The sequence below is a fragment of the Phoenix dactylifera genome, chromosome 2, assembly GCF_051530095.1.
Source record: "Phoenix dactylifera cultivar Ajwa chromosome 2, Ajwa_hap1_PhDact_Kaust_v1.1, whole genome shotgun sequence".
Taxonomy (NCBI): Eukaryota; Viridiplantae; Streptophyta; class Magnoliopsida; order Arecales; family Arecaceae; genus Phoenix; species Phoenix dactylifera.
The window spans coordinates 29370015-29393151 of NC_143191.1; the positions used below are offsets into that span (position 1 = coordinate 29370015).

Sequence of the window (23137 nt, forward strand, 5' to 3'; positions counted from 1 at the left end):
ACGCAGGGGGCTCGGCGGAAGCATCAGGAGTGGCCGTCGCGAAGAGGCAGCGGGTCGGAAATGTAATCGCTTTTTGTGATGAAGATGTAAAGGGGGTTCAGACTCCCCACGATGACGCCATGGTGATCTCTCTCACTATGGCGAACTATGATGTAAGGCGTGTTCTTGTGGATAGTGGAAGCTCAGCTGATATTTTGTATTACGAGGCCTTCCAAAAGATGAGCTTGTCCCGACAATTGTTGCACAAAACATCCACCCCCCTCATAGGATTCACTGGAGACGCTATCTCGGCCGAAGGTGTCATTGAGCTGCCTGTGACTGCGGGCGTTGCACCCGCAGAAGCCACGGTGCGACTCGGGTTCTTGGTCGTCCGTGTCCCCTCGGCCTACAACGCTATCCTCGGACGACCCGGACTGAACGCCCTTCGCGCGGTGGTTTCTACCTACCATTTGCTCATGCGGTTCCCCACGGCGGCCGGGATTGGAGAGGTCCGAGGTGACCAATCAACCGCACGGCAGTGTTTCCTAGCAACTCTCAAAGGGAAGAAGCCCATGGAGGCCCTAAGCGTCGAGTCCCTTGACGCCAGAGACGAAGTGGCCTTGCGGCACGGGGAGCCGGCCGAGGGCGTAATCGAAGTTCCCCTCGAAGAAGGCCGCCCGGACCGCACGGTCCGGGTCGGTGCCAACCTCGACTTGGAAGCTCGGCTCCAGTTAGTGGAATTCCTCCGAGCCAATGCTGATGTGTTTGCCTGGTCGGCGGCCGATGTACCTGGGATCGACCCGGAGGTCATTTCTCACGCCCTCAACGTCGACCCGACCCACCGACCAGTAAAGCAAAAGAAGAGACACTGTGCCCCGGATCGGATCCGGGTGGTTGACCAGGAGGTAGACAAACTCTTGGAGGCAGGTTTCATAAGGGAAGTGAGCTACCCCGAGTGGCTGGCAAACGTCGTACTTGTCCGGAAGGCGAGCGGGAAGTGGAGGATGTGCGTCGACTACACCGACCTGAACAAGGCGTGCCCTAAGGATAGCTTTCCGCTTCCGCGAATAGACCAACTGGTCGACGCGACTTCCGGATATCAGCTGCTGTCTTTCATGGACGCCTTCTCCGGCTACAACCAAATAATGATGGCTCCACAGGACGAGGAGAAAACGGCCTTCATAACAGACAGGGGGCTGTACTGTTACAAGGTAATGCCCTTCGGTCTGAAGAACGCTGGCGCTACTTACCAGCGCCTCGTCAATAAAATCTTCAAGGAGCAGATCGGCCGGAACATGGAGGTGTACGTGGACGATATGCTGGTAAAGAGCCGCCATGCGGATCAGCACATTGCGGATCTGGAGGAGACCTTCGCCACCTTGCGGAAGTTTCGTATGAAGCTAAACCCAGCGAAGTGCGCCTTTGGTGCTTCGGCCGGGAGGTTCCTCGGCTTCATTGTCAACCAGCGGGGGATCGAGGCCAACCCGGACAAAATCAAGGCCATCCAAGATATGTCCCCTCCGACCAAAGTGAAGGAGGTTCAGGAGCTCGCTGGGAGGGTCGCCGCGCTCGGACGATTTGTGGCAAAATCGGCCGAACGCTGCCAACCGTTCTTCAAGGTGTTGAAGCGCCCGAAAGACTTCCTCTGGACGGCTGAATGTCAAGTGGCGTTCGACCAGCTCAAGGAGTACATGGCGTCTCCTCCCCTGCTGTCCAAGCCGCAAGAGGGGGAGATGCTCTACCTTTACCTGGCGGTCTCCCCAACCGCAGTCAGCGCAGTACTGGTTCGGGAAGAGGCAAAACTTCAGAAGCCCGTGTACTACACCAGCCGAGTCCTCCGGGATGCCGAGACGCGGTACACGAAGGCTGAAAAGATCGCCTTCGCGCTGCTGACTGCGACCAGGAGGCTTCGCCCCTATTTCCAGGCTCATTCTGTCACCCTTTTGACCGATCAACCACTGCGGCAGATCCTCAGCAATCCTGAGAATGCGGGACGGCTGGTGAAGTGGGCAGTAGAACTTGGTGAGTTCGACATCCGCTACCAGCCCCGGCCCGCCATCAAGGCCCAGGTGCTCGCGGACTTTCTCGCTGAGTGCACTGTGCAGGAGGCGGAACCTAGGCCGCCGGAAACACCCAGCCTCGATCTCCCGATCTGGACGCTCCACATTGACGGGTCGTCGAACCCTGAAGGTGGAGGGGCTGGGCTGGTCCTTACCAATCCCGATGGAGTGATAGCCGAGTATGCCTTGAGGTTCGGATTTCCAGTGACCAACAATGAGGCGGAGTACGAGGCCCTAGTCACGGGACTCAAGCTCGCCAAGGAGCTCGGCATCCGGCGTCTGAAGGTCTTCACCGACTCCCAGCTGGTGGTCGGGCAGGTTCGAGGGGAGTTCGAGGCACGGAGCCCGACCATGCAGAGCTACGTCCGGAAGGTGCAAGCACTCATTCCCGACCTCGGCAGTATTGACATTCAGCAGGTCCCAAGGAGCGAAAATGCTAGGGCCGACAGGTTGTCCCGCTTGGTGGGCGCTGAGGCACACAACTTGTCAAGGGCGATATACCTGGAGACCCTAGATGCCCCGAGCATCGGCGAGGCTGAAGCGGTAATGGCAATTGATCCGGAACCATCTTGGATGGACCCGCTGGTAGCTTACCTCGCCAAAGGGATCCTCCCCGAAGATGAAGATCAAGCTCGGCGACTTGTTATGAAGTCCGCCCACTACGTACTCTACGAAGGGAGGCTGTATCGGACCTCGTTCACCGCCCCCCTCTTAAGGTGCCTCCGCCCTTCGGAAGCGGCTTACGCCCTCAGCGAAGTCCACGAAGGCATCTGCGGATCGCACCTGGGGGCTAGGTCCCTGGCACATAAGATCATGAGGCAAGGCTACTATTGGCCGACCTTATTGGAAGACTCAAAGGATCACGTACGGAAATGCGACGCCTGCCAGCGCCACGCCAACATCCAGAGAGTCCCCTCTGTTCCCTTGGCGCCAATCACCGCCCCCTGGCCCTTTGCACAGTGGGGAATGGATATCCTCGGACCATTCCCCATCGCTTCGGCCCAGCGGAAATTTTTGATTGTCGCCATCGACTACTTCACCAAGTGGGTGGAGGCAGAGCCACTGGCCACCATCACGGAGGCGCAAGTCCGGAAGTTCGTAAAGAAGAACATCATTGTCCGATTTGGGGTACCTCGGGTCCTCATCTCGGATAACGGTCGACAGTTTGATAACAAGCATTTCCGAGACTTCTGCGAGGAGTTCGGGATCGAACATCGGTTCACGTCCGTGTCGCATCCCCAAACCAACGGCGAGGCCGAGGTCACAAATCGGACAATCCTCCAAGGTATCAAAGCGCGGATCGGACGGACGGGGCAAGCTTGGGTCGAGGAACTCGAGAATGTCCTTTGGGCGTATCGGACCACGCATCGGACTCCTACCGGAGAGACGCCTTTCAGCCTAACCTATGGCACGGAAGCCGTTGTCCCCGTAGAGCTCGGACTTCCCTCACCTCGGGTAGCCGCACACCGACCCGAGGCCAACTCGGAGCAACTCCGAGGGAACCTGGATCTCTTGGAAGAAGCAAGGGAAATGGCGCAGGTTCGGATGGCAATGTATCAGCGGAGGGTGGCCCGATATTACAACTCCAAAGTCCGACCGAAGCTTTTCAGAATTGGAGATCTGGTGCTGAGGCGAGCTAAGGCATCTCAACCTACGGAAGGTGGGAAGCTAGCGCCGAATTGGGAAGGCCCGTATAAAGTTCGTTGGGTAAACCGACCTGGCTCCTACCAGTTGGAAGTCCTAGATGGCCGAGAAATTCCAAGGGGCTGGAATTCCGCTAACCTGCGGATGTATTACCAGTAGAACAACAAGGCCAGAAAGACAATTTGAAAAGGTGCAACACTTTTCATTTCAATAATTTCTGGTTACAATGGCGTGCTCGTGTGATTACAAGGAATTCCCAGAGGGGAATTAGGGAGTAAAGAAAGCAAAGAAGAGGTGGAGAATCCGTGGAGCTGAGGACCGAGGATCCCAAACCCTCAACCCAAAGCAGCTGCAATCCCACCGGAAGTGGGTGCTTCTAACCGGAGGCGCCATCCAGCACCTCACCAAAAAGACGAGGAGCCGCCGCAGAAGAAGCTCCCGCTGCCCCCAGGGGAACGCCGCCTCCAAAGGATATTCCCATCCTCCCCAGTGGTAGGAAAGAGAAGGAATTCGAGGGGGAAGAACATATGGAGGCGCGGTCCCGGACTGAGCGTCTGGTGCAGAGCTCAATCGGGAGGCTGAACTTCAAGGAGGGGAGATTTGATCCCGGATGAAACGCCTAGAGCGGAGTTCCGCCGGGAAGACCCTCCTTGTTGATCCCAGATGAAACGGCTAGTTGGCTGAAGTCGCAAGGGGAGCGCCTCCCCTTTCCTTCAACAGGAGTCTCTCAGTCATATGCCAAGGAGGAGGTCCGCGATCCATGGCAACCTGAACAGCTCCGGCTTGGCAAACTCCATCGTACCTGCACCTGTATTTATAGCCAAACTGCGGCCCCCTGGTCGTTTCGATGCGGGTGGCTCCAATAAATGCAGGCGCATTGAAACCGGAGCCGTTCCGGCTCCCGAGGCGTATCTCCCCGCGATTTCCTAAGCGTCATTCTCCTTAAACCGCATTCTTTGTGCAGGACAATCCGGGTGTCATGTACCCCTAGGTCCACATATCTCCGCTCGCGCCCAGGCCGTATCCTCCTCGAAGAACCCGCGTATCGTGGCCGCTCAACTAACACTCCTCGCAAGCAGCAGCTGGCAATCCGATTTCCCAGGTAACGCATTAATTAGCGTTTAATGCCCTTCTCGTGTTCCCCCAGGCAACGCTTAGAGAAAAGGAGAAACATGATCGCGGCTGGCCACGGAGAAACCCCGTCGGGCAGCGAGCGACAAGCGCACGACCAGCGAGCGGAATTTCCCGAGGCTCGGCCCTCGGATGCCTGGCTAGCCCGATGATCATCCCGGGAGCAGACTAGCCGGAAGCCCCGACCGGTCGCCTCGGCTTGCGCCAGCCTTGGCCGACCAACGAGTGGAATGTCCCGAGGCTCGGCCCTCGGATGCCTGGCTAGCCCGATGATCATCCCGGGAGCAGACTAGCCGGAAGCCCCGACCGGTCGCCTCGGCTTGCGCCAGCCTTGGCCGACCAACGAGTGGAATGTCCCGAGGCTCGGCCCTCGGATGCCAGGCTAACCCGATGATCATCCCGGAAGCAGACTAGCCTGAAGCCCCGACCGGTCGCCTCGGCTTGCGCCAGCCTTGGCCGACCAACGAGCGGAATGTCCCGAGGCTCGGCCCTCGGATGCCAGGCTAACCCGACGATCATCCCGGGAGCAGACTAGCCTGAAGCCCCGACCGGTCGCCTCGGCTCGCGCCAGCCTTGGCCGACCAACGAGTGGAATTTCCTGAGGCTTGACAACCCTCGGATGCCAGGCTAACCCGACGATCATCCCGGGAGCAGACTAGCCTGAAACCCCGACCGGTCGCCTCGGCTCGCGCCAGCCTTGGCCGACCAACGAGTGGAATTTTCTGAGGCTTGACAACCCTCGGATGCCAGGCTAACCCGACGATCATCCCGGGAGCAGACTAGCCTGAAGCCCCGACCGGTCGCCTCGGCTTGCGCCAGCCTTGGCCGACCAACGAGCGGAATTTCCTGAGGCTTGACGGCCCTCGGATGCCTGGCTAGCCCGATGATCATCCCGGGAGCAGACTAGCCGGAAGCCCCGACCGGTCGCCTCGGCTTGCGCCAGCCTTGGCCGACCAACGAGTGGAAGGTCCCGAGGCTCGGCCCTCGGATGCCAGGCTAACCCGATGACCATCCCGGGAGCAGACTAGCCTGAAGCCCCGACCAGTTGCCTCGGCATGCGCCAGTCTTGGTCGACCAACGAGTAGAATTTCCTGAGGCCTAACCCTCGGATGCCTGGCTTAGCGCCGGAAGAGTTTCCTGAGGCCTAACCCTCGGATGCCTGGCTTAGCGCCGGAAGAATTTCTTGAGGCCTAACCCTCGGATGCCTGGCTTAGCGCCGGAAGAATTTCCTGAGGCCTAACCCTCGGATGCCTGGCTTAGCGCCGGAAGAATTTCCTGAGGCCTAACCCTCGGATGCCTGGCTTAGCGCCGGAAGAGTTTCCTGAGGCCTAACCCTCGGATGCCTGGCTTAGCGCCGGAAGAATTTCCTGAGGCCTAACCCTCGGATGCCTGGCTTAGCGCCGGAAGAATTTCCTGAGGCCTAACCCTCGGATGCCTGGCTTAGCGCCGGAAGAGTTTCCTGAGGCCTAACCCTCGGATGCCTGGCTTAGCGCCGGAAGAATTTCCTGAGGCCTAACCCTCGGATGCCTGGCTTAGCGCCGGAAGAATTTCCTGAGGCCTAACCCTCGGATGCCTGGCTTAGCGCCGGAAGAATTTCCTGGGGCCTAACCCTCGGACGCCTGGCTTAGCGCCGGAAGAGTTTCCTGAGGCCTAACCCTCGGATGCCTGGCTTAGCGCCGGAAGAATTTCCTGGGGCCTAACCCTCGGATGCCTGGCTTAGCGCCGGAAGAATTTCCTGAGGCCTAACCCTCGGATGCCTGGCTTAGCGCCGGAAGAATTTCCTGAGGCCTAACCCTCGGATGCCTGGCTTAGCGCCGGAAGAATTTCCCGAGGCCTAACCCTCGGATGCCTGACTTAGCGCCGGAAGAGTTTCCTGAGGCCTAACCCTCGGATGCCTGGCCTAGCGCCGGAAGAATTTCGGGAGCCAGGAGTCAGCAAGACGCTACCGAGAGTTAAAAGAAAAAGAAGGACGAAGGCGAGATGAAGAAACATTCAACTTGCATTAATTTTCATTGTTTCAGGGCCGAGGCCCATACAATTTGGCAAAACGCCGGTATACAAAAAAAAAGAAGACAACGAAAGGTACAAGAGGTCAGCTTGGAGGAACTCCCGGGTCGGGAACGTCGGGCTCGTCCGCAGGAGGTAGGGAAGCGGCAGGAGAACCAACAGGCAATGGCGCCGGAGAGGAGTCGAGAAGGGAGATCTCGCTCAGGTCAACTTCGGGGTACTTAGCAGACACCCTTGCCAGGCCCTCCTCGAAGCCTAAGACAAAGGCTTCGGCCCCCGCGTCCGACGCGTCACGGACAAACTCGTCGGACTGACGATAGGTCTGTACTGCCTCCGACATATCATGAGCGAACTCGGCGGACTGGCGATAAGCCTCTACCGCCTGACGCCCGATTTCCGCACTCCTCTCGACCAGCGCCGCCTCTGCCCGCTCCATAATCTGGGCTTTCGCCTCCAAGACCTTCGCCACGATCCGGCCTTCCGCCTCGGTGGAGACCCTCAGCAGCTCAGCCCGAGCCTCCTTGTGCTTCGCTTCGGCAGCAATGCGAGCAGCCTCAGCCTCCGTCAGGCGCGAATGAAGCTCCTGATCGCTCGCACGAGACTTCTCCAAGGCCGACTCCAATTCGCCCAGCTTAGCTTCAAGAGACCGGGTTCGGTTGCGGGCGTTGTCGGCTGACCGCTGGGCCTTCTCCCACCTCTCCCGGTAGTCGGCAGCCTTCCGGGACTGCTTCTCGGCCCGCTCATCCGCCTTCTTGACCTCGCCTTCGAGACCCGAGGCAACCTTGAGCTGCTCCTGAGCCTCCAACAGTTGCTTCTCGAGGGCAGCAAAGCCGAGTGCCCGCTCTTCGGCCTCCCGGAGCCTCGCCTCGAAGTCCCCGGTCGTCCTGCCTGCCACAGCCTGGCCTCCCTTTTCCACTGCTTTCAGCCGGTCCTCGGCCTTCGCCAGAAGCCCCGCCTGTTCCTTGTAGCACTCCTCCAGACGGATCATGTACTGGGCGAGCTAAGAAATAGAAAAAATAAGGGAGTCAGGCGGAGAACAACAGAGCCAATAAATGGTGAAAAGCGGCCAGAAGAACACTCACCGACATGAGACAGACACAGCTGGCAGCCCCAACGTCAGAGACCTCCAACTCCCGGACCCGCCGACGGTCCTTCTCCAGCAGCACTGTTTCGATGAGATTTCGGGCGCCATCGGTAGTGAAGGCAGACCCCGATTTCTCTCCAGAGCCGGACGGTGGTTCTGCAGCCTTACCCCTATCCATCGCCTGGGGAAGAGTCCGGCCGATCGCGCTCGGGGCGGGGGTCACCCCAGGAATTGATAGGGTCCCGCTCGGTCGGGGCCTCGGCGCGTCCCTCCTCGAGTCATCAGGAGCCGACCGAGTCGAAGGCCGGGTCGGGGACCGATCACGTCCGACCCGTCCGTCTCGGGCAGGCTCGGATGATACCTCCGGAGTAGCGGCAATCTTACCACCGGAGGGCTGATACAGCGTCAGCTGCCGGTCCGTGCCCACGACGTCTCCCTGATCGGTGGGCCCGGACTCGTCGGTCGGCGTCGGAGGCACCTCCTTACGGGACTTCTTCGCCGGTGGGGCCCCGCTCGGAAGAGCTCGTTTCCTCCTCTGGGCTGCTTCCAGCAGGGACGCCCTACCAACAGCCTTTGTCTTCACCGACCGCATGACGTCGTCGATCTCTGCAAAAAGGACGGGATAGTCGGAGACGGAGAAACCAAAGGAAAGAACGGGACGAAAGAAGGGAAAAAGTCAAGAAAGGATCGGTGGCGGACTCACGGTCGGTGGGGACCGAGCTCAGACCGACATTCACCAAAGTATCCTCGGAAATAAGGCGGGCCACCGGGGGGAGCTGGCCCTCGGCAACCAACCCCTTCAAGGCGGCCAAGCCATCGGACTCCTCCCTTGACAGTCTCGATAGGCCGATCGGAGACTTCATCGGGGTCTCCCAGGTCGCCCTGATTTCCCAAGAGGGATCTGCATCAACAAAAAAGAAGCGCTCCTTCCATTTGTGAATGGAGGTAGGAGCCTCCTTGACAAGGCCGCATCCTCGCCGCGCTGCGAAGCACCACCACCCTTTGTCCTGGGGGTGGCCGCTCAGGCTGTAGAACTCCCAAAAAACATTCAGGGTGGCGGGGATCTCGTGCATACGGCAGAGAACCTGGAAGACCGTCAGGGCCCGCCACGAGTTCGGCACCAGTTGCGTCGGTGCCACTCTTAAACCCCGTAGCACCTGCATGACCAAGTCCGAAGGGGGAAAGCGGAACCCAGCCTGGAGAATGCCCTCATTGATGGCGATCTTCCCTGGAGGAGGATGGGACATCCTCTCCTCAGGCCCCGGGAGCGTGGCGTTGCAGGCCTCGGGAAGGTGGTACCGAGCCACGAGTCTGTCTAAGTCTGTGGCGACCAGCTCCGACTTAATTTGGTCTGCTCTCACTTCGCCCATTCCTAATGGCCAATAAACCTACGGTCAGGACGGGGACAGGAAGGGGGGAAAGACCGGAGCGACTGGAGTACACTAGTATAAGAGGGGAAAGTATGGAGAGCCCTAAGTAGAAGAATGGGGAAAACTCACCGGAAAAGAGGTAAGAACGGCTCCGAGAGCGCCAAAGGAGAAACAAGTGAACAGTCCGACGGCAGCAACAGCTGCGCAAAGGGGAAACTTGAAAATATCTGTAAAGAAGAAGACGGACGGAGAAAGGCCCCCGATTAAATAGGCGGAAAGGCAAGTGACGCCTCGATGACGCCAGAGGACGCCTGGCTGCCGAAGGGTCGCTCGCGCCCCAAAGGCGAATCGACACCATTGAGGAAGGATGTCCGCCGAAATCCTCAGACTGCCAGGTCAGCAATAACCGCCATACGCCATAAAAAGGGCGGGGAGCTCGAAGCGCGCGCGCCTCTCCGAGGAACGGCGGCAATCCCGAAACATCACTCCCTTCACCTGTTCCCCTTCTGGTTCCAGGCTCGGAAGTGGGGGGCTACTGTTACGGGAGAAATAAGCCGCCATGCCCCACGTGACCGGCACGCGCGCCCAGGAAGACTACGGCTGCCCTTTGATCCAGCAATCCGACCCCGAGTCGGACATCCTCGGCTCCGCAGCCCGACCCCGAGTCGGCTGCCCTTTGATCCAGCAATCCGACCCCGAGTCGGATATCCTCGGCTCCGCAGCCCGACCCCGAGTCGGCTGCCCTTTGATCCAGCAATCCGACCCCGAGTCGGATATCCTCGGCTCCGCAGCCCGACCCCGAGTCGGCTGCCCTTTGATCCAGCAATCCGACCCCGAGTCGGAGATCTCTTGATAACGACAGGCTATTCCCCAGAGGCACGCCGCGGCCTCCTGCTCCACTACTCCCTGCAACGGCTGTATCCGATGCTGCTCCACGATCTCCTGCATCAGCCGTACAAAGCGGAGCCCCACTATGCCCCGACGTGGCCGTACCCGGTGCTGCTCCACGACGCCCTGTAACGGCCATGTCAGGGGCCACACCATCGTGCCCCACGATAACGAACCCCCCTGAGAGACCCCCCAGCCAGGTATATATGCGGCTGGGGGGAGAAAGGGGGGGTGAGCAATATCTCCCAGAGCACTCTCTTACTTGCGATTATCACCTCTCCTCCTCCTCCAATCTCCTCTGACTTGACCGTCGGAGGGCCATCACCACCCTGGTGGTGGTGCAAGGCTTGTTTGCAGGTTTCTTGGCGGAAGGTGGAGCGCAACCAACACCAACCAAGACAACTCAGACGGAACCCCGTTCACACCGCAGTGCCAATCGTTCTCGGTTTGGACCACCAGCAACAAGTATTATTACTATTATTAGTACTATTACTATGATTAGTATTATTACTATTTTAGTGTTATGATAATTTTTTAATATTATTACTATTTTTAGTATTATTACTGTTATTAGTATATTATTACTATTATTACTATTTTAGTATCATTATTATTATTAATATTATGACTATTTTTAGTATTATTACTATGATTTGTACAATTGCTATTATTAGTACGATTACGATTATTAGTATTATTACTATTTTAGTAGTATTGCTATTATTAGTATTATTACTATTATTAGTACTATTACTATGATTAGTATTATTACTATTTTTAGTACTGTTACTATTACTAGTATATTACTACTATTATTATTACTATTATTAGTAGTTTAGTATCATTATTTTATTAATATTATTACCATTTTTAGTATTGTTACTATGCTTAGTACAATTGTTATTATTTATATAATTACTATTATTAAGTATTATTACTATTTTTAGTAGTATTGTTATTATTAGTATTATTACTATAATTAGTATCATTACTATAATTAGGATTATTACTATTTTTAGAATTATTACTATTATTAGTATTTTTAGTACTATTATTATGATTAGTGTTGTGGTTCAAATCTGGCCCGAGGGTGACCACGCTGGTGAAGCTGAGGGAGCCGCCGGTGTTGGAAAGGGGAAGACGGGAGCCACCTTATGCGCGGGCCGTGGACCTGCAAAAAGCCTCACCGGTGTCCTCGGTGAGGGTCCTCCGACGATGAAGTTAGAGTGGGTAAATTTGGTCCAGCCAAAAGGTCCCTTAGAAATTACCTGACCAAGCTATTTATAGCCTCGGTGGAGTGAACCCAGGTGATGAAAGTACTGTCAGTCCCCATCATGAGGAGGTATGGCTCTGAGCCAGATGGCATGCAGCTCAGATAGGCTGGGGACGTGCGGTACAGCCCGATCTTAAGAACGGTAGGGTGTTGATAGTCACAGCAGGGTATGGCCGGAGTAGTCAAGGTATCGTCTGACTGCTGTTGGCCGGTTATGGAAACATGATATTGCGGTGTGGTGGAGTATGGCCACATAGGTGGGCGTAGGCCCGTACGTGGATGTGGTTGTTGGCAAGGCCGAGCTCGTTAAGTAGTCGTGTTATGCATTTGGTGAGGTCGACTTGGTGGAGACTAGGAGTGACTCGGTTTTCTGGATTCCGAGGTGTACTCGAGGGAGCGCTCCGAGCTCGAGAGTCGGAGCGTATGTTGTGTATCGCTGGGATTGGCGTCCTGAACTTGGTCGGGACGGGTCGGTGTTTGTCTGGAGGCACCCCGAACTTGGTTGGGGGAGTTGGCGAATGTCCGAAGTTGATGGAGCTTCAGGCGGAGTTCCGAGGACGAGCTGGCCCCGGGCCGAAGTGAAGATCTAGTCATTCTTCATTGGTGTTTACTGGGCCGAAACTGGGCGGCCTTTTAGTTGTGGGCTGGACGATCCATTTTTCCCTCTATTAATTAGTATTATTACTATTATTAGTGTCATTTTTATTTTTTGTATTATTTCTATTATTAGCATTATTACTTTTATTAGTTCTATTACTATTATAAGTATTGTTACTATTATTAGTATTATTATTATTATTAATAGTACAATATTACTACATTGTAATATAATATTATTATAATTATATCATAATATATAAGATAATATAATATACTAATAATCTAATATAATAATATAATAACATATAATGTAATTTATTAGAATCTAATCGAATAATAGATTAGATTATATTATTATTAAATATTATGATATTATTATAATAATATTATAATATAATCATATATAATCTAATATAATCTAATATATTATCTTTTATATTCTTAATCATATATTATAATATAATAATAATAATAATAATAATGTCATATATTATTGTAATATAACTATTATTAGTATAATAATAATGCAAAATTTTGATTGTAATAATATGTTATATTATGCTTATAATAAAATATACGAATATAATTTATTATAATTTTGTATTGCTTCAATAATATAATATATTATAGCATTATAATATAATATAATACAATATTATATATTTATTAATTTATTAGTATATTATATTATATCATATTATATTTATACTATAATAATATGTTATGATATGTTATAATATGATATAAAATATAATCATTAGATTTATTAGTAGGCATTTTGGTTATTTAAAAATTTTATTAAAATTAAAATATTTTTTCTATATTGGTCAAAAAAATATTTTTAACCAGACAACCAACTAAGATAACATTGTTATACGAGTCTCATACCCAGTGGAGGACCGATCGAATAAAAATAGACCATTTCAATATTTTGGCAAAACCAAAATAACTTTTTAAATGGGGGCTCCAAAATCTGTACCAAACAAAACCTTAGTAATAAATTTTTTTTTTTAAAATTTATGCTAACTCCATCCTAATTTTTTACAGCAGTTTTAGAATTTTATCCACTATCCATCCTCCTGCACGTTTGGTCCATTAAAGCCCCCAAATTCTGTAAAAAGTTAGCGGAGATTTGTCTCGTAGATGATGTTGGCGCGTAGGGTTCTCAGTTCAGATTTTGGATATAGCCCGACGGACGGGGGTTGCCTCCTTCGCGCGAAAGGAGGATTACGCTTCCTCGCGCGAATCCACCGTTGGATTGCGCCATGCTCTCTTCGAGATATGTGTCAGCAACCAAAATTTAAGTACCCGTCCACCTCCTTCAACCTCCTGCCACCTTTTCAAGTGATGATAGCGGTAACGTCATACAGGAAACCCATCATGGCCTGATGCCAACCCAACCGAACCAAAGACTCTTATTTATATATTACAAAACATAAATGTGATTACTTCGCATAACTCTAGGCAGATGCAATTTATAATCCATGACTTGCTTAAAAAACAGCGGCCAAGACAAGTTACTCAATTATTTATCCTAAAACATGTACAGGCACACACGAAGTAAGACCGAGATGAAGAGAAACCAAACAAACAGATTGTTGGTGAGCCAGGGAACAAAGCCCACCGCGGCCGCACCGGAGCCCGGTCGGGCCAGGCTTAGGAGTGGTGGTGCCTGATCACCACCCCGGTCTGTCCGCTGGGATAGCCGGCGACGGTGCCGGCGGCAGAGGCGCGGATCTGGTCCCTGACAGCCGCGTTCTCCTCCTTGGAAGCTTGCTTCTCGACCTCCGCCTCCTCGATCCTCTCCTCCTTCAGCTGCTCCGCCGCCCCCTTCTGCGCCGGGTCGCGAGTCTTCATCTTCTCTATCTGGGCCCCAGCAACAAGAGCCGGTCAACGTAGTCAAACAAGTCGAGGAAAATAGCTCTTGATCCATCGTTCATATCACAAATCACTTCTCATAGATTATCATATGATGTTTATTTTCATATCATTCCGAATTTTTTTATACATAGGAAACAAGATCTTACGCTCTAAATACTGAAAAGATCTAGTAACGGCCGTTTACTGTTAGATATATAGTGATTGCAGTGACATAGCAACCGAACACTGTCACCATTTAAATCTCCATGGTGTATTTGTGACATGATGGGAACCATTAGCACGGGAAGAAGCGTGAATCATGAGGACGGGTGTGAAAAACGGTGCTTGGTTGGAGTTTGATGGCCGTCCTCCTCATTCCATAGAAGGTGTTAGAATGTGGAGACCGATTTGGTTCAATCTTGAGGTGTTGAGAGCCCAACGAGATTGCGTCCCACCAAATGATACACTGCAACAACAATTTTAGAGCTTGCCACTCGAGATCAAACAGCAAGCTTGTGCCCACGGGATATCATCACCTTAGGTGATACATAATGAGCAATGTCTTAACACATACTACGCCAGAACAAAACAGATCAGAGCAAGGAGCGGACGTGTGACTGACCTTTTCCTCGGCCGCGGCCTTGGTCTTCTCCATGCCAGCCTTGGCGGAGGCGGCGACGTTGCCCACCTTCTCCTTTGTGGCCGCCATGGCGCTCTTCCCGGTTTGCATCACGGGGTGCATCTTTGTTCCCTTACCTCGTTCCATATATCTGATAATTCTGATTACTGATAGAGATAACAGTCTGTGTACCGTCATGATCATGGCGAGTCCATATAACCGAGGGGGAAGTACGCGGTGCTGCAACGTGCCCAAGAAGCCAACAGACACGTGGAGAAAGGAGGAGCCACGTAGCACGGGATGTGAGCTACGTGGCGGATAGACGATATACTTGGACAGTGCGGTGATCGAGGGAGGCTTATCTTATCGTAGTCTGAGACGTCGTGGTGTTTTGGCCGAGACTACGGATACATGGATGGCAAGGAGCAGCATGGGAGGGACATGACTCGGGCCAATTACTCCGATATGATTTTAAACTATTCGCCATTCAAGGCATGTTTTTTTCGATAATCTTTATGTGAAAATATATACGGACATATATTTAGCACCACTTTAATTATTCATTAGATAGATTTTGGATACTTATACAGAATCAAAAAATCCAAATAATACATTTCTGTTAGTTATTTTGGATATAGTTCACGGTTGTTATAAATCAACTCTTTTCAGTAAGAAGTGACATTAATTATCTAAAATAAGGTGTTATAATGGACTTTTCAACATCCTCGCAACCGTACTAAGTCAAGTATTAGAGTCTTATTTCAAGCGAGGCATCATCATATATCATCTAAGAAACTTTTAATGTTATCCAAGGGAAAATTTCCCCTGCTCTATATGTGTATTTGTTGCTTTCTACCTTCTTTTCCACATTTAGGTTGTCCCAAAAGTATATTATAGACTTGCTCTCTTATCATGAGTCTATAATTCTTATAATTTGACAACTTTGGGTATCTTAAGTACAACATAATACATGTGCGAAACCTAGTGATGATTAAATTAGAGAAATGCTCCTTTTCTTTGAATAGTATTTAAGAAGGTTGTTGGATTACGTTTCCATATGATGCAGGTTTTAGTTGTCCAAGGACAAAATGTAATTGTTTTTGGACGACATTTCCATATGATGCACGTTCTAGTTGTTGAAGGACAAAATGTAATTATTTCTTGAAAGCTCCTCATGATTATCCATAAGATCAAACTCCTCCCAAACTAGTAGGTATGTGGATTCTTCTTCTTCCTACGAACAGTGCCTAAGAAGGTTGTTGGATGACTTGCTATATTGAAAATAATTATTATCTAAAAATTGCTATATTATTATTTATAAAAGAGTAATTCACTAAAATAAATTTAGAAAATTGAAAAGAGCTCGTCTGGATCGAGACGTATGATATATACTACCCTAAAAACGTGATTCACGCCCAACGTGCGGCTTTGCAGTGATCTGATCCCCAAAGTACAACAATCCGACTCGGTCCGATCCTTCTCCAATGAGCACGATCACTGGGGAGGCTTGACCCGACTGGCTCCTTCCGATGCTCAGTGTTGCCCAAGGTGACAAGCCAAGAGGGGGGGGGGGGTGAATTGGTTTCTTCTTTACTTTAGTGCTTTTAAAACTTTCTTAGTTAACTGCGATGGATGCTTACTTAGGTTATTAGAGTGAGTTAAACTAATGCAAGAATAGAAAGTAAAGCAAGAGAGAATGAAAGCACAAACACAATCCAAACACAACAATATATAGTGGTTCGGTGCTCTCCTTAGCACCTACGTCCACTCCCCAAGCGTACCCTTGGAAATTCACTATAATCTCGCGGATTACAGTTGGATTGTTTTCCGGGCTCACAATCCAAAAACCTTGTTGGTTTTACGGGATCACCAACGAACCTATACAACTTTGGTTTTCCGGGTTCACCAAAAATCTTGTTGGTTTTGCGGGCTTACCAACGAACCTTTACAACTTTGGTTTTCCGGGTTTACCAAAAACCTTTGTTGGTTTTGCGGGCTCACCAACGAACCTTTACAAAGTTTTCAAACAAATGAAAAGAAAAGATTTAAACTCCTAAATGAGCATATAGAACAATATGAGCAATGAAGAAGAGTTAGAAAGAAATTATCGCTTTGAAGTCGCTTGGCTCTTCTTTGTCAAGGAAGCTTCACTCTTCAATGGGGGAAGGAGCTCTTGATGCCTCTTTGAATCTGCTCAATCCCTTTCTTTGATTTTTGAATGAAGCTCTTGATGAAGAAGATTAGGGCTCTTTGGTTTTCTTGTGTATTCTTTGATTTCCCACTCAAAAGTTATTTATTCTGATGAATAGTGCCCCTTTAAATAGTTTTCAACCTTCCTTGGACAAGCCCCATTGGTCAGATTTGAAAAACTAGCCGTTACATGCCTTGGGAAGGACAAAAAGTACATCTGCAGAACTAGCCGTTACTGTTCAGCCCGTGTTTGGGTCGGCTCAACCTGTCCTTGGGTCGACCCAACTTGGCCTTGGGTCGACTCAAACATTCCTTGGGTCGACCCTCTCAGAGAACACAGAAACATGAATTTCAAACTTCCTTCACTTGGGTCGACCCAACCATTCTTTGGGTCGACTCAAAGTTCACTTGGGTCGACTCAACTTCTTCTTGGGTCGACCCTCTCAGTAATTCCAGAGAGCCATTTTCTGTCTGTCTTTCTGTCTTCCATTTGGGTCGACCCTCTCAGGGTTTGGGTCGACTCAAAGTTCACTTGGGTCGACTCAACTTCTTCTTGGGTCGACCCTCTCAGTAATTTCAGAGAACCATTTTCTGTCTGTCTTTCTGTCTTGCCTTTGGGTCGACCCTCTCAGGGTTTGGGTCGACTCAAGCTTGGGTCGACTCAACCACTGTGTGGGTCGACCCTCTCAGTAAATCCAGAGAGCATTTTTTCTTTGCATTTTGAGGTTCTTTGGAGGTTGGGTCGACTCATGCCTACCTTGGGTCGACCCAACTCACTGTTCATTTGTGCTGTTTTTGCAGGAGTGTGCCAGATGATTCCTTTAAGTCCCGGGGTTGACCCAATCAACCTATGGGTCGACTCAATTCACACTTTGCTGCATTCTCAAGATTAGATCCATCCAAATGAACAAGACCATATATATATTTTCAATTAAACAAATATACTGAGAGTAATGAACTTATAAATGAAGTATCAATTTAACTTATAGCAAGCTCTAGATAATTGCTTGTTAATCATCAAAATAACACTATCATCCTCAATCTCCCCCTTTTTGATGATTACAAAATAAAGAGTATAAGCCTATTGATACTTGTCTTTAAAATCAGTTTATAAAAGGGATTGAATTTCTGAATTTCAGCTTTTCATATATATAAGTGAAATCTCCCCCTATATTATTCAAAATTTGCCAATTTGACTTTTTGAATGGCTCCCCCTTTCATTTATAATTCATTAGCAATGAAACTTCAAAAATTTGAGATAAAATATGAGTTTCAGCTTATGTATCGGGGTGAGAGAGGAGCGTGCCAAATTTTGAATTTATATGTGCCAAATTCTGAATTATGATAGAAATTTTTGATTTGATGGTTTTCATTGTTACAAATTGCTCCCCCTTAGATATATAAGCTTTCTTATATGATTTTCAATTTGTTTGCCCATTTATTTCTCTTTTCTTTTCATAACTTCTTTACTCACTCTTTCTCACAAAATTAATATTTTTTTTTTTAAAACACTATCTTTGCTTCTCCCAAAATCAATACTCTTTCTTAACTTGTCAAATGAAATACTCTTTCTTTTCTCGAAGTGAATACTCTATCTTTTCTTCTCCCCCTTTATATACTCTTTTCTTCTCGTTTCCTTTATATACTCTTTCCTTCTCTTCTCCCCCTTTTTGTTATCATCAAAAAACATATATATGGGAAAAGATGCAATAAAGAACAAACTTCAGACTTCATTGATCAAAATAGGAACATTTTCATACAATAATGCCCAAAATAAAGATAAGTACAATGTTCCTCAATCAAGATTTAAAGATATAAGGCAAAAGCAAGATACATATGAGAAAAAGCAAGATACATATGAGAACTAGATTTCTAGCCTAGGCTCTAAACATAGATACTAAGATCAGCCTAGGGAGAATCTAATGGCTGGGATCTAGTCCTATCCTCCTAGCATACGTGGCGAGGGGAGGTCGAGCCTGGTGAGACTGAGTCTGGCGTGGAGCACGTCGAGCTGGATGACTCTGTGCCGATATCTCTGACTCAGCAGCCTGTGGCACAGATGGTCCATGTGTCTCCCTCTCTCTCCGGAGTGCTCCAATCTGCTGCCTCAGATCACTGATATCAGCAGACATGACATCCAACCGGGCGTCTAATCGGCTCGTGAGCCCGTCAGTAATAGTCCTCGCCTGAGCTGACATGAGCTCTGTCATCCTGCTCCAGAAGTCATCCGTATCTGTCGGAGGAGCAGATGACGATGGTCCAGCCTCTGAGGGTGCAGTAGGATGATCCATAGGCTCCTCATCCTCACCCTCTGGTGCCTCTCCCTCTAGTGCTTCACCCTGAATGCCTGCACCAGTATGTATCCACTGCCCGTTCACTTTCTCATAACCCATGCGTATGAGTGACCGTGCAGTGTACGTGTCTGTGGGTTGCAGATTCTTGAATGCTTCCTCCTCGAGAGGTAACCCGTGCTGACGGAAGATCAATGTAAGTATCATGCCATAAGGCAATGATACCCTGTTGCTGCTTATTACCTTTCTCATTTGCCTCAATATCATGGCCGGAAGATTTAGGGGAATCCCCCTAATCATGCACTCCATAACTGCAAGATCTCGTTCTGAGATGAGATCGAATCTCCCGGTCTTCGGAAATAAAATTCTATTTATCATATTAAGCAACAACCTCATCTCGGCGGAAAGAGAACTAGCTATTACCTTCTGAGAGAAATCGAAGTTCTCATTTTCCATGATCAGCTGAAGAGCTCTCATTTTGTTATCTGATCTTTCCGGAATAGCTCCCGTGCAAGGTAGGTGTAGAAGCTCACTCAAGCTCTCCTCGGATACACGGATCCGAACCCCTCTAACATCTGAAACAAGCCCTCCCATACCAGTCTTGAGGAAGGCGTAGAATTCTTGGACTAACCCGGGGTATATCACCACATCAAGGGAGCAAAGATACTCCCATCCTTGTCTTTGGATCCATTCCCAAATTCGAAATCCTTCTTGGTTGAAAAACTCCGAATGGATCCTTCTTCCGGTAGTAACCGGCCTCCCCGCAAATCTTGCAAGGAGCACTGAGGGGGAAGGAGGAGGAGGGACCTCCGCACGCGCCTCACGCGGTGGAGACACGGGAGAAGGCTCGGTAGGGCGCCTTTCCTCTTGTTGGACTCGGCTCACTCTTCCGGATCTTTTGGCTACGGCTCGTTTGGGACCCATTTCTCCAAGATCTTAAAGAAATCTACTGTTTGGAGGAGTCTAGTGGAGATTGGAGAGTGGGGACAAGGATTTTCGGAAAAGACAAAGGGCAAACAGTGCCCTAGATGAGCTCTCGGGCCCCCTTTTAACAGTGGGGTCCCGACGTTGGGTCGACTCAAGAATTTTCTTGGGTCGACTCAACGTTGGGTCGACCCTTGTTCTGGGTTGGGTCGACCCAAGTGCAGAACTTGGTTTTCTCTCCCTTTTTGCTTCTAAAAAGTTTTCCTCGCTTTTAATCCTTATAAGCTCCTTATGGGACATTGATACATGAGTGAGAAATTTATAGACAACAAATTTGACTCATGTTTCATGGGATTTTTGAAGTTAGAAGAATGTATCATGAGACTACTAACTTCCTTTCATATTCATTCAATAAAAGGATCACATATACCTAATTCCCTTCTGAGCATACAGAATCTATCTTCACTCAGTGGTTTTGTGAATATATCGGCCAATTGTTTTTCCGTGCATATATGCTCAATGCATACATTTCCATTTTGCACTTGATCCCTAATGAAATGGTACCTTATTTCTATGTGTTTGGCCTTAGAGTGCTGAACTGGATTTTTAGTGAGATTGATAGCACTCGTATTGTCACACTTAATAGGAATATTTTCTAGTTTAACACCATAGTCCTCTAGTTGTTGCTTGAGCCATAATACTTGAGCACAACAGCTACCAGCAGCTATGTATTCAGCTTCGGCTGTGGATAGTGCTACTGAATTCTGCTTTTTACTAAACCATGATACTAAATTGTTTCCTAAGAATTGGCATGTGCCACTTGTGCTCTTTCTATCTAATTTGCATCCGGCAAAATCTGCATCTGAGTATGCGAGCAAATCTAGACATGAGTCTCTCGAGTACCATAATCCAATGGTGGTGGTTCCTCTTAAATATCTAAGGATCCTCTTAACTGCACTTAAATGTGACTCCTTAGGATCCGATTGATATCTAGCACATATCCCTACACTAAATACAATGTCGGGTCTACTAGCCGTAAGATAGAGCAAGGATCCAATTAGTCCTCTATAGAGCTTAATATCTACACTTTTCCCTTTTTCATCCTTGTCTAGCTTATTAGTGGGATTCATTGGAGTGCCAATTCCCTTATGATTTTCATTACCAAACTTCTTCAGTATTTCCCTTGTATACTTAGTTTGATGAATGAAAATACCTTCTTTGGTTTGTTTGATTTGTAATCCTAAAAAGAAGCTTAATTCTCCCATCAAACTCATCTCAAATTCTCCATGCATTAAATCAGCAAATTCTTTGCATAGAGTATCGTTAGTGGCACCAAAGATTATGTCATCTACATATATTTGTACCACTAGTAGATTTTTGTCCTTTCTTTTGAGAAATAGAGTTTTATCTACATTTCCTCTACAAAAGTCATTATCAATGAGAAACTTACTTAGTCTATCATACCAAGCCCTAGGTGCTTGCTTTAATCCATATAATGCCTTATGCAATTTAAACACATGATTTGGTAATTCATGATTTTCAAATCCTGGAGGTTGTTCTACATATACTTCCTCTTCAATAATACCATTTAAAAATGCACTCTTCACATCCATTTGATATAATTTAAAGTCCATAAAGCATGCAAATGCTAGAAGTAATCTTATAGCTTCTAATCTAGCTACAGGAGCAAACGTCTCATCATAATCTATTCCTTCTTTCTGATTGTATCCTTTAGCTTCTAATCTATTCCTTCTAGCCTTATTTCTTATAACTACTCCATTTTCATCTAATTTATTTCTAAATACCCATTTTGTTCCAATTACTGAATTATGCTTTGGTCTTTCAGTTAATGTCCATACATTACTTCTTTTAAATTGATTTAATTCCTCTTGCATGGCATTTATCCAGTTAGTATCTTTTTCAGCTTCTTCATAAGTTTTAGGTTCTAATTGTGAAACAAAAGCAAGATAATCATTTAAATTCCTAAGAGAAGATCGAGTTCTTACCCCTTGAGATGGATCACCAATAATTAAGTCTTTGGGATGTCCATGTGCATACCTCCATTCTTTTGGCACGTCTTGGGGTTGTGGTGGCAGGCAATCTTCTCCCTTATCTTGATTTGGCACGTCATCTATATTCAACTTTTCAAAGTCTATAATTTCTGTATCATCATCAACAATACTTTCTTTCCTAGCAGACTCACTATCAGACTCATCAAATATAATATTGACCGACTCTTCCACTACTAAGGTTCTTTTGTTGAATACTCTGTATGCCTTGCTAGATGTGGAGTATCCTAAGAAGATACCTTCATCTGACTTGGCATCAAATTTACTTAAGTCCTCTTTGCCATTATTTAAGATAAAACATCTACATCCAAATACTTTAAAATATTTTGCAGTTGGTTTCCTATTGTTCCAAAGTTCATAAGGAGTTTTCTTAGTTATAGGTCGTATTAAGACTCGATTTAGAATATGGCAAGAAGTGTTTATAGCTTCAGTCCAAAAGTACTTTGGAAGATTTGACTCGCACAACATTGTGCGTGCCATTTCTGCCAATGTCCTATTTTTCCTTTCAACAACCCCATTTTGTTGAGGCGTTCTAGGTGCTGAAAATTGATGTGATATTCCATTTTTAGTGCAGAATTCCTCGAAGTGTTGATTTTCAAATTCCGTGCCATGATCACTTCGAATTGCTACCAATGTGAGTTTCTTTTCATTTATGATTTTATTGTATAGTTTCAAAAATTCTGAAAATGCTTCATTCTTATGTGCCAAAAATAAAACCCATGTGTACCTTGAAAAATAATCTACAATAACTAGTCCATACTTCTTCCCTCCTAGACTTGTAGTTCTAGTAGGTCCAAATAAATCCATATGTATGAGTTCAAATGGTCTAGTTGTTGAGACTACATTTTTCGATTTGAAGGATGACTTAGTTTGTTTTCCCAATGAACATGGTCCACATATTTTGTCTTTTTCAAAAGTCAATTTTGGCACATCTTTTATTAACTCCTTCTTAACTAGTTTTGATATTAATTCCATACTAGCATGTCCTAGTCTTCGATGCCAAAGCCAACTAGTTTCATTTTTCTTTTCTTCATTAGTAATTAAGCATAAACCATTTTTCTTGCCTAATTCTTGAAGATCTACTAAATAAATATTCCTTTGCCTTTGTTCTACAAGTACAATACTATTATCTTTAGGATTTGTGATTA

General features: G+C 48.1%; 1 protein-coding gene across 1 annotated transcript; it reads right to left on the reverse strand.

Moving 5' to 3' along the window:
* Nucleotides 1-13525: 13525 nt before the first annotated feature.
* On the reverse strand, nucleotides 13526-14706 carry LOC120104667 (late embryogenesis abundant protein 46-like). The gene is made up of 2 exons (XM_039116176.2): nucleotides 14519-14706; nucleotides 13526-13902 (listed from the first exon to the last, which is right to left on the reverse strand). Exons 1-2 carry the CDS (start codon nucleotides 14660-14662, stop codon nucleotides 13693-13695), a joined length of 354 nt encoding a protein of 117 aa, XP_038972104.1. The 5' UTR covers nucleotides 14663-14706; the 3' UTR covers nucleotides 13526-13692.
* Nucleotides 14707-23137: the final 8431 nt, after the last annotated feature.

Bases quoted from the DNA above. Each gene is read 5' to 3' on its own strand.
- LOC120104667 (XM_039116176.2), bottom strand. From the start codon at position 14,662: ATGGAACGAGGTAAGGGAACAAAGATGCACCCCGTGATGCAAACCGGG. The intron at 13,903-14,518 runs GTCAGTCACACG...GCTGGGGCCCAG, and splicing joins AGGCCGCGGCCGAGGAAAAG to ATAGAGAAGATGAAGACTCG.